Source organism: Merops nubicus, unplaced genomic scaffold (genome assembly GCF_000691845.1).
Source record: "Merops nubicus isolate BGI_N331 unplaced genomic scaffold, ASM69184v1 scaffold7155, whole genome shotgun sequence".
NCBI classification, from domain to species: domain Eukaryota; kingdom Metazoa; phylum Chordata; class Aves; order Coraciiformes; family Meropidae; genus Merops; species Merops nubicus.
This window is the reverse complement of record NW_008607561.1, coordinates 1-12,562: the sequence shown is the minus strand read 5'-3', so window position 1 is coordinate 12,562 and position 12,562 is coordinate 1. Positions and strand designations below refer to the sequence as shown.

The 12,562-nt window shown below is 36.7% G+C and overlaps 1 protein-coding gene across 1 annotated transcript; it reads right to left on the bottom strand.

The window, feature by feature from the left end:
* Nucleotides 1–9,356: 9,356 nt before the first annotated feature.
* TWISTNB (TWIST neighbor) lies at nucleotides 9,357–12,551 on the bottom strand (the record flags this gene model as incomplete). Its single annotated transcript, XM_008939978.1, has 3 exons — nucleotides 9,357–9,759; nucleotides 11,240–11,448; nucleotides 12,357–12,551. Coding segments are annotated over 3 exons (807 nt in total), but the record flags the coding sequence as incomplete, so codon positions are not given.
* Nucleotides 12,552–12,562: the final 11 nt, after the last annotated feature.

Sequence of the window (12,562 nt, the reverse complement as noted above, 5' to 3'; positions counted from 1 at the left end):
TGGTGTGGATTAAATTTTGTCCCTGAAAAAAAATAAATAATGTCAATTTGCTAGCACTAAAGACTTTTTATAGAAAGGCATTTTAAAAGTTGTTTTGTTTTCAAAATAAATTATTGGTCTATCAAGACTAAGAGCAGATAAAACAGCTCAGTGATGAAAGGCATGTTTTAGTAAGTCTAGCAGAATGACAGTCTTTAAGCACGGGTGGTGTCTGAAGCTTCTGTTTTGTAGAGTTTTAATAAGTAGAGTTGCATGAACACTGGTCTTACATAAATCACATTTCTTGATAGGGTACTACACTAATTTTAATAACCCATCCCACTAGAATGCAGTGTGAACATCTTCCATAGTTTAGTGCACAGTTCCATTATGTTCCATTAGCTGTCTCTCATAGCAGATTTATTCAATGCTGCATTTAAAGTTCTGAATTAGTCTTTTTGTATTTGAGATTTTAGAGAATTCACTTAAATCCACTCTCTAGTTAATGTGAAAAAATCATTCAGTTCCTAAACTTAACCAATGGATACTTTAAAAGCCTAATGCAATCTGAGACAGATGCACATCCACTCCAGAGCACAGACAAACCACAAGCATAGTCACAAATTCTGTCATCAATGTTCACACACATGGCAGTCTTATTGATGTTTTTGAGTCCCCATGCACACAAGTCTGAAAGCCCTCTCAAAGACAAATCCCCATAGCCATTCCATAAGTAAAGCTGTTTGCTCTCAATATGTAATTCATTACTAAAGCTAAAGGTTTTGTTAGTCAGCTTTTCTGCAAGATTTTAACAGTTACATTGCTTGGATATAAAATACATGGATTTATATCTTCAGGTGAGAACATCACTCAACATGCTTATCAGGATTAAGATACCTTTTAACCTTCTCAGTGCAGCTCTATAGACAAGCACTTAAGACACTCTTACCCAGAGCCAGGACACACATAACTGAGCACATTATCGTAGTTCAGTGTGGTCAAGTGGGTTATGGTCTCAGCTGCCAGGACAGTTTCTGTATTTTACTTCATTACTGATGTAGCGCAGAGGGATAGAAGTGTAATCTGATGTCAGTCCTTTTACATTGCTGTAATTCAGATGTGTCTGCAGGTGGCTTTGTCACAGCAAAGCAGCCTATGCAAGTTTGCAGTACTCAGAAAAATTCCCACACATCCAATTAGCTTTTTAAAAACTCACTTCCAGGTCTTGCATCAGCCATTGAGACTTGGCATGATCAATACTGAGCTTCTAATGATGAACAGTGGCCTTACGTGAAAACTTAAATGCCTTCTTTACTAAGGAAGGACAAAAAAATGCATCTACACATCTCAGCATTTCCATTTGTTTGTATCCACAGCATGGCCACATAAACCTCCTTTTCTATACAACCAAATTAAGGAAAGAATCTGAAATATGAATAGTGAAAAACTGGATGAATGCAGGCATTACCTGTGCTTTGGATATACGAAAACTAGGAAATAAACTAAACTAACACAATCACAGAAGCTAGTGTATATACAAGGGTTTTGATGCTGAAATACGGAGCACACACAAATGTTGTCTCTTCCATACGTATTTCAATTAGCTCACTAGTCCTCTCTGTTGTGCTGTATTATACTTCTTTATTCTGTTAAAATACTATTTAGATAAAAAAGTTCAGATTTCCATATTAGTTCCTTTTCCATCTGCATAAACAAGTTTACCCTACAGTCAGCTGCAATACAGAAATACACTGCCATGTTGCAAAGGAGGCAAAGAAATAATTCTCAAGGCTCTGACTGACTTTATGAAAAGAAGCATTATGAATGTAGTCCAAGGGTGGAACAGCAGCTATCAAAAGTACAACAAAGTGAAGAAGGGTCCTTTGCCATTCAGAACCTTTTGTTTTTTTGATAAGGGACTTTGTATTGCTCCAGTAGCACAGCACTAACAGAAAGTAATGCTCTGAAGCTTAAATGCTTACCAGAAACTTCATCAAATACCAGTTCACACAAGTTTTGAGTCTTTTAGTTGACAGATGTAGGGAAGAAGCCCGACAGAAAAGCAATACTCCACCGTGTGGCATTGCAAGAGAACTCTTCCACAAGCCAGACTTCCAAGTCTTACACTGATTTGACATATAAAGCATAAATTCACAGTAGATGAGAGTAGTTTTCTTAGAAACATATTCTGACATGTTTTTTAGAAAAATAATTCAAACAATTTCACCAGAATATGGATTACAAAGGAAAACCACTTTTGGTTCCCTACCTAACAATGTAGTTCTGATACCAAGAATGGAATGCTTCTAATTTGAAATTACTATTTGCACATCCTAACTATGTTATGTCACACTTCCAAAAACTAGAGAAGCATTTTGAATCGACTGAAAATGCTTACTGAAGAGAGATAAAAGAAGTCTTCAAGTTTCCTTCTATTCTCAGGAAAGATTTTGAAATTTCAAAAAATTCCTTAAACTGAAATTTTACCTTTTTACTCTGGGTTTATGAAGAAATATCCAGCTTTTTCTATTTTTTTTTTTTTTTAAATCCCTCTCTTCTAGTCAGTTTTCCATAAATTCAATAATTTTTTAAAGACCATTTAAAAAATTGTACTCCAGTAAAGAAAAAAGATCTAACCATAAATAATTGCAATAATAATTTAAAAAAGGCAACAGAAAACCAAACAAAACCTGAAGTATCAGAACTCTCTGTACTCAAGTTTTCCTAACCACTAGAAATACTATTTACAGAATAGTTTTTGTTCAGAGACAAGAAAGAAATCAACATCACCAAACTAAAAACACTACAGAAAATGAAAGAACATCTTTTTTTTCTTTGTTACATTTCTTGTTATAGAATTGGAAGCATTCAACAGAAAAATTATGAGAGAAAGAATCCCTCACCAAGTTTTCACATAATCTTTATAATATAAAGAAGTGCTGTTTTATCTGAAGTCCCTTGCTGGCGATGCTGAAGTGCTTTACTGCATTGCGCACTGTAAGTGTTTAAGATTGCAGCTTAGCTCAAGCCTAGTGAGAATTCTCTTGGCAAGACACTGGAGAGATATTAATTTTATTTTTTTCACTTTACATTCTCAGATACTATTTGGCTAAAAATCGGCAACCTTTTTATTTGAATTCAACCCAGTTTGGCAAAATCTCTCAACTCTTTTTTCTTTCAAGCGTAATTCAGAAATTCAAATGTCTGACAAAAATATAGTAATTACTCTTCTATTTCTAAGACTTGTTCATGAAATCAGAAAACAGACTTTGGGGAATTTGTTTTGCCTCAGAAAAGACATTTGCTGCACTTAATTAAAAGGAAGATATAAAGTTATTTGCAACAGCTTGTCCTCACATTCTTCATCATAATATTGCAGAGACACAGATTTACATGATAAATATAACTCAGGAATGAGTAAGATGATGCTGGGCTCTACTTTGGGATTGCCTCTGACAATGTTTTTGCAAACCGGGCATTGAAGTGAGATGGAAATAACTGCATGTAATGGTTTGAAAACAAACCAGTGAGAGACTCCAAGTCAGAAATACAATTTAATAAGAAAAAAAAAATAAAAGCAATAATACAAAAGAAAACCACAAACAGAGTCAGAGTACAACCTGATACTCTGTAGTTAGGGTGGTGGTAGCAGTCCAGATGAAACAGTGGTCTCGTAGAAAAGATCTGGTAGCTCTTGTCCTCTGGAAATCCAGTGGGTAAGGCCTCCTGTGCTGTACTGAACCCCAGTTTATACCCAGGTGGGAGCACTTGGCTCCTCCCCCTGGGTGGAGCATCTCACAATGGGTTGATATCAGTCTATGAGTCATGCAGTGGGTCCTTGATGGTCCATTAAACAGAAATAGCTCCTGGGGGGAGTTCTGTATGAGTCATGGGGCGGGGCATGGATGGGCCCATTAACAGGGAAGACTCCTCCTGCTGGGTGGGAAGGTGTTAACATCTCCCCTGACCTTGAACCTCTTTCCTTATCTGTTATAGCCTGGGGTGTGAGGTCTGTCCTGGGCAGCTGCTACCCATGATTTTCTTAACAGCCCATGAGCACTGACATAGAGAGTATAGAATACACAGTTTTGGTTCTACCCACATAAGGATAAACTGGTCCCTGCCCCTGTAACCATGACACTGCAATACAAAGTACTACAGTGCTCATCTGCGAGCATCAACATATTTTCGTAAATACTTTTTAAATACTACCCAGGTAAAAATATAAATTTGCAAATGTACTTGAATCTATGCATTTAGATGCAGTAATACATGCCCTCTTTTTGCTATTTCAGAAACCATATTCATAATATCTTTCACTTGGCCCAAGGAAACTAGGAGTTCAAGTTTAACAGAAGTCTATCCTAAATGAAAATATTCATTTTTGAATTATACATATAGAAAAGGAATTATCTTCTCTCTGAGAAAACTAGGGAAACATGGGATTTAATAATAATGGACATAAAGTAGGACATGTCTGCTAAACAGCTTAAAATTGAGAAAATCATATCAAAACAAGTTATCAGAATATGCCATTCATCACCAGTGCAGACTCTTCCATGTAGTTATTTTTAGCTTCAATATATGGAGTTTCTTTGAAAGGCAGAGGTCTTCAACTGCTGTAAGATGTGGATACACCCAAGGGATGGGTGCCACTCTTCACAAAGCCACAAGCTAACGTTGACAGGCTCCATGAAGAAACTACAAATATCTACACTTTCTGTGCACTTTTTGTTTTGTTGTTTGGTTTTGGCAGTTGTTGGGTTTTGGTATTTTTTCAGCAGTAAGACAAATAGCTGTCCTTTTAGGAAAGTACTTCAGAACACTAGTCTGGAGTCTACGGAGAGATGAGCAAATCTCTGGAGAAAAAAATAAGTCTTCAAGCACGAATGTAATAAACTGGCCTTACCCTGAAAGAGTGTCAGATGTCACTCGTTTGTTCAGAAGGTTATATTAGGCATGGCTCATCCACTAGAAGTCTGGACACTGAAAGAAGATGTTATTTGTCAAATACTTTGACTGAGTTGCAATTAAGCTTTTACTGAGAAATAGTATTGCAGTTCTGTCTGCAAAGCCATGATCAGTGGGCATGGCCTCATTTGAACTGTCTCTGACAAAAATAGAAATGTTCCAGCAGCAATAACACATTATAGACATATAGTTTGGGAGAAAGGAAGAGATCATCTATGTATTCAATGTCTCAGCACAGGGGTCCTTTAAAAGTTCTTGAGAACAAATGAAGTGGAAAAACTAAAACTCATTCCTTCACACTCATCTTTTGGATTGCCCAGCTGCCATTACTCCCAGTTGCTTAACATCAGCTCATTGAATGGCTTGCTACAAGGCTTACAGCTGAATTTAACCCAGCTCCTAGTTATGTGTAAAGTCTCATGAAGGACACAAAAATCATGATCTGTGTCTGTAAAAAAAACTTACTGGCAACGTTGGACAAGCATGAAGCTCAATTTTCAGTCTTATTTTTGTTCACATGAATCCAGAAGACAAAAGTATTTTCTCCTTATAAACAGACTAAATCTACTGGATACTGAAGTCCTTCAGGCTTTATTGAAATGACAAAATTTCTGAAAGTTTTTGAAAAGAAAAACGTGTCTTATATAGAATGAAAATATTTCAGTCACTTCATAGCCAACCCTAGCAACCCAGAGAGCATCAGATCACATAACCTCTTCATAGGTATATGGAAAATAATACAACTCCAACAGTTTGGGTATGTAACTACCCCCTGCTTTTTACAGCAAAGGTCTGTACTGTCTTAGGGCTACCAAAGGTTGGGATGCTTCCAAAGGCAAGCCGTTTATTCAGAGGGAGAATTAATCAAGGCTCATGTTTTCCAAAAGGCAACTAGCTTACTTGCGCCCTTGAAAAAAAAATCCTTTCCCTAGAGCTCATCCACTGGGCTGTTTGGGCTGCATATTTTAAGCAGCAGCAAACTGCCAAGTCAAAAGCAAATAATTTGTTTCTAAGGGAAGCAAGGAAAAGACAAAGAGCAGAAGTTAACACTGAAGATCTTTGCAAGCTTCAGGGTACAAAAAAATTGTTTTAATGAGAGCTAAAAATACTTTCTTCTAAGAGCTCTTGCTCTTCTGCCAAAGTCATGCAATACACAGAGAAACATGTTTTCAGAATCAAAATATTTATAACACTACAAAGAAGCAGTCCCTGCTTTAGAAACTTACTATAGCTGGTTAACTCAGAATACATTTTTTATATTACAGGCAAAAGATTATCAACTACTAACAGAAGTGAATATTGGCTTTGTGGCAAACAATGTTTGTTAAAACAGGGAAAAAAGCTGCATGTTTTCTCTAGATCACCTGACAGTTACCTTAGTGTAACCATCAATATAGGTATAGGACAAAATATAATTTTACTTTCTATCTTCCTCTTTGCTATTTGACAGAAATGAGTTGTACTAGACTACACTCTGAAATAAAGTAACAGTAGGGCTGTGCAAACAAATATGAAGTCACCTGGCCTTGCTGGAAGCTTTGCAGAGATTTGTTCTCTGTACTCAAAAATCTCTGCTCAACTCAAAATCCAACTCTACATTTGTAGTCCAGGGGAACACAGAAAGCTAAATATTTATAAGGATCAAATTTCAGAGAAACTTTTATGGCAAGTGTCAAGGCCAGCTTCTTTCTTTTGTTAATTTTGAGCATTGGAAAATCTTACTGTTTTAAGGGAAAAAAAAACAACCAACCAACCAACCAACAAAACAAAACCAAAACAAACAAACAAACAAACAAAACCCCAAAAAAACAAAGAGAAGTGATTTGAAGTCATGGATAGAGTGACAATTTTCACTTTTGTAAATCCAAGTTTTCTTGCCATATTTAGCTAATGCTGAGACAGTGTCTACAGCAACATCAACAATGCCAGTGCAAGGCTGCCAATATTGTCTTCAATTGTGAAAAGCACTTTTTTTTTTTTTTAAGTCTCTTCTTCACTTTTCCCCCTTCAAAGGGGGAAATAAAACAGCAGAAAACAGACAACTGCTTTGTACAATTGTCAGGCAAAGGAATCTACAATTCTATTTTGTAGCACAGTGGCTATTTGCATACTGACCTAGCAAGAATCGAACATAACTTGTTACAGTATTTGCAACACTGCAGCAACAACTTGTTTAAAAATCATGAAATGCCAGCTCCTGCATTTAATTTAAATTTCTCTCTTCTGTTGTAAGCCAAGAAAGAAAACCAAAAATTGATACAAGAGGCTGCCAGCCCTACTTCTGTGCCAAAAAAATCCCACAAAATCGGCTTTAAGTAAGGTCCAAAACTGAGAGAAATTACTTCAGGCTTTCAGAAAAATTGCTTAATATCCTCAAAAAAACCAGTTTGTGTAGTTTGTTAAATTACAGTAGGCAATTCTTTTCTAGTAAAACAATGGTAAAGCAGCAAAAATACAAAAAGAGTACTCAAAGTGTCTAAATCATTTATGCTTCCTGTTAGTTGGTTCATTAGTTGCAACTTCAGTTCTTGCCCCCTGAACATCTCCTTTCTCTCCTTGCTGATGAAAAGCTGTAACAGAGCAAGGCAAACTCTCTGTGCTACAAGCTGGTTCTACAAACTGGCAGGGCTTGGCCCATGCTGCTGCCACCAACAGTGAGTCTACTGGAAATGTTTCCCTTCCCTAAAAGGGAAAGTGAGCAATAATGATTATTAAGGACTAACAGATGAGGACATACAACTTCAATTATGTCCTAACCTTTAACCTGTCCTGTGTATTTAAATTTTAAGTATGTTTGGGTGGGATTTCTTGTGTTACTCTGCAACACTCAATACATCAAAAGTTGACCTTCAGTTGACCTTGCAGCATGCTATAACAAATGCATTATAAACACTATCTGACTTCTCAGGTTTTGTCACAGTATAAGTCTAGACAGATGAAAGAGTGTTCATGTAACTGCGCATAGTTCAAGTGTCAGCACTGTCACATACAGAAACACAAGAATTCATGCTCATCTCAGGCCCGTCCACACATTGCTATCAAGATCCAGCACACTGAAGAGCATGCAAGAGGATAGACTGAAGTTTCTGCTGCCCTTACCACAGCTATTTATCTCACCTTACAGGTCTTCAGAAACTCTTAACTTGGTTCTTTATGGTGTTATAACAAAATGCCTGTGTTGACTGCTATGCCATCAAGCCTGGAAGACAGAAACTTAAGATTTGTCTTGGTAAGTTTGAAGCTTTAATGATACATAAAAAACATTAAAATAGCACAAAGTGAGCCCTGAAACAAGTATTGACACTTTAAATTCAAAACCTGTTCAATGTGAATGGTTATGTTATTTGCACTGTATATAAATCATATGTATGAGCATAATCACTAGAGCAAAGTTTTTTGTCACCTAAGAACAAACAGATGAACACTTAAGTTTCCACATACACGCTGTTTATCTACAAGGCTTCCAAAGACCTGGTTGTCTTCTCGTAATAGGTAAATCAATACCAAAGTAATCATTGGCTCCTACATCAGTTAAAGACTTTGCTTAGACCATGTCACACTGCTGTCTCCCCAGAATTCACGAGAGTTCCAACCAGAAGTATCGATATTAAAAAAATTGTCATATACATACATCAGGAAAATTAGTTCTTAATGAAGAAACATCTGTTAATGTTCAACTGCCTTCTTCTCATTGTCAGAACTTTCCACTAACATTAATTCCAACAGATGGGTAATACTGACAGTAGGCACCTGCTGTTCTAGAGAGCAGTGTTTGAAAGTTAAAACTACCTCAAAAAGTTGGGAATTGCACTTTAGCTTTATTTTTTTTTAAAAAAAAAGAACAGTGTAACTAATAGCTTGATGCATAAAAATGAACTTTATCAGTTATGTCCAACTGCTTTATCAAATTCTGTCTCAGTGGTTTTCTAACCCCTAAATGGTACTTCATTACACTATATTACATTCAGGTTTTCCTGTCATCCCTACTTGCTCTGAATCAGCTATCACACTGTTTTCCCTCATGTACTGGAAAAAGTACTCTGAAAGATTGAAGACACTCAAGTTTGTTTAAACTTTAAGCCAGCTTGCAGTTTCATTCCCAGGCATTCACAGCCCCTTACAATAAAAAACTAAACTAAACCAAACAAAACCCTCTTCTCAGCCCCCAGGAATTCAAGTTCCAGTAAATAAAACAGGCAGATATTGCTTCCATCCCATTTCTTCTAGCACTTCTTTAAAAGCTCCTGCCTTTAAGGCTATTGGTTCACATAGGCACACAAATATCATCCCACCTAGCAGAGCAGATTGTTCTGGAAATAAACATACATACGCATTTTGAAAACAAGATTTTATTTGAAGCTTATCAAAACCATCTGAAATCTTACTCAGGAAAGGCACTTCAGACTTTAGTCCCTTTTCTTTTTAGCTTTGAGTTCTTGTGATGGCTGAGGTAAGCCATTTTCTTTAACTTCATTGCAATGCTTTCTTTTCTTTTCCTTTGACTTTTTATGGTCACTTTGGTAACCACTGGAGTCACTGGTAGGCAATACTTGTTCCTGTTCATCTTGCTTATGCTTTTTCTTTTTCTTCTTCTTCTTCTTGTTTTTATCATCACATAACCCATTCGCAGAATCAACACTTTGCTCTTCTGCATCTTCCCTCACCGTGTCATCTGTTTCACCTACAGGCTCCTCCTCTGTGATGTTATCTCCCCCAGAGTAATTCACGCCATTTTCCTGGTGTTCAAGTTCCTGAATTTCATCTGCATTTGCACTGTCAGGGACTGCCTCAGATTGTTTGGGCCACATGCTGTAAAGCAATAAACTAAATAAGCTGAAGTAGAGACGTCTAAGTAGACCTCACACAGTGAAATAGCAAAATTTGCTAGAACACAGTATTTACACCAACTAGATGAAAGATAGGCATTTGCTAAAGAAAACAAATGGAGAACATGATACTCTAGTTAGAGAAAATCATAAAGCCAGTTTCATACTATAAGAGTAATTTCTACTTCCTGACTAGCTTCCTTCTCAGAATCAATATTCTATTTCAAACTTTAGCCTAAATGTCTTCTTTAAAACGCTGTACAGACCATTCTGATATTTCCTCTTTTCTTGTACTCCCCTTCATCACTAACTCATACTTACACACTATGAAGTAAACTTTTTATTAAAAATTATTCACAAACATGCACAGCCAACAGCTTGTGCTGCTGTCACATACACGAGACACACTGCTGGTTTCACCAAGCAATTGCCTTGCTGAAGTCTATACAGTTAAAACAAAGCTGATGCCAGAAAGTAAAAAAAAAAAAAAAAAAAAAAAGGGGGGGGGAAAAAACCCAAGAGCAAATAAAAAAAAAAGCGAACAAGAAAAAAAAAAAAAAAAAAAAAAAAAAAAAAAAAGGGGGGGGGAAAAATCCTCAGCAGGTACCTTGCAATAGAAAGCTCTGGAGAAAACGTCTAGGAAAACAAATATAGAAAGAATGCAGTTAAAAAACATGGAGGAGATGTTCCCAGAGACACCGAGGAAAAAATCATTAAGTTTCACTGTAAGTTCACTGAAACAATACAGTGCATCATTCTGGATTAAAAAAAGAAAAAAAAAAAACAACAAAAAAAAGGTGAATATTTTGTCAGTAGTAGTCATATGATAAATTTAATTTAAAAAATAACCACACTAGTAGAAAAAAATTGCTCAGCAACAATCATTTAAACAACAAAAATCTGAATGAAGTCTTTTAAAGATACTATTATTAAGATTTTTAGCAAGCTGCTCTAAAAATTTACAGAGGAGTAAGTGGAAAAAGGAAGGTGATGCATTTACCTGTATCATCTTTGATATTCTTATGTTTTATCAAGCATTTAAGTCACCCCCATAACTATCTGTGGTTACAAAGCTTGTGTGTGTACGCACCAGTATAAATGCTGTATTCAGGAACTGGAGTGTTTTCACTTGAAAAGTCTATGCACGTTCAGAAACACAGCTCCTCTAGACATTCGGTATGCTATTTTGAACATGTATTATTTATGCAGTGAACAGTTCAGAGGTCAACACACTTGCATAGTCAAAGCTCAAAAAAACTCCCCTGTTTTTATTTTTCCAGAGAAAACTTCCACGTGAGTCCTAAACACTATGAAGTTTAGCTTAAGATAACTAACTCAGGCTAAATATAGACAGGGGCTTGTGTAAAAATAAGAAAAATTAAAGATTAAGGTGTTAATTTAAATCATTTAGCTTGTAACAAACCTATTAAAGCAGCTACAAATTCTCTCTTAGGGCACAATACCTGCTTTTAGTGAGTCCTCCTCGAATGAAGAACACCCCAGCTGCATCAGAATCCAAGTGCAATACTTTAAATTTCAGTTCATCCCCTATTTTTAACCCCAGTTCTTGCCACTGTACAAATGACATTTGTTCAGGTTTAGGGATAGAAGCATTGAAGCACCCATGTATCAGGCAGCCAATATGACTAGGGGCCACTTTATTGATTACACCCTAAAAAAGAAAAAGAACGTCATAAAAAGCTATTGTAAAAATCATCCTTTTAAATGCCGACAACACAGATTTAGTTTCCTATAGGGACACTTTTCAACAAGAGTTTGCACACCAGTTACAGTCAGTTTACCTACCAAATAAGCAAATTCTTCTTCACTAAAATCAAAGCCACTCCTAGATAATATTATTTATAATAAAAAAATATATAAATGGTATTCCATTTAGTGGGCTTCTGACACATAAAACACCATTCACTTTTGTTTTCTCCAAGGATAAATGAAAGACGCTGCATTTTTCCATTCTCTTCCTAGCAAGAAGGCACATTCATATCTTAACCTCATTTAGAAAGACACAAGCTGTGTTGCTAAAGGTATGGAATAACAAAGAACGCAAGCCAACTCCCGACTTTTTTTTCCCCCAAGTACTGATGCGAGGGTACTAATAAGCTTAAAACTGTTCTGTGAGCTATGCATTCCCTTTACTGAAAACAGGCTTCAACCTGATGTACAGCTCTCACACTTGAAGGAAATAAACTCATGAGAGCATCCTAAACATTCCCACCAGCATTAAATAAGAACGTACCTGTTTGAGAATTATCTGCTCTTCAGAAAGAAGCATCCATACAAATTATATACAAAAACATGCATAGTGTTTAATAACGTATAATTCTTACAATATGGTATTTTAATAATGTTAAAACATTACACATAAATTCAGCAAATATAGGGGCAGGTAGAGACAGATACACACTGCTAATAAACAACTGTAAACTGAAACTACTCACAAATTATTAACATAAACTAAAGCACAACCATCTAAGCCCCAGGCCTCTGTTGATGATGGAGATAAGCCAAGCTTTGATCACATGATTTAAAAATGCCCCACGTGACGCCAACGCGTTTACCTACCACCAGTTTTTTCCCCTTCTTGGGGCTGAAGATGACGAAATCCGCTTCGATGTTCAGGTGGATGAATCCTTGGTCGTCGTAAATGTCGCCCAGCTCACCCACCACTTTGATGTTGTCGTAAGCCACCGGCACACCCTGAAGGCTGGAAGAAAAGGGGACAGCGTTAGCTGCAGGGCCAGAGCCTGCGGGCAGCGGGCCCCCGGAGG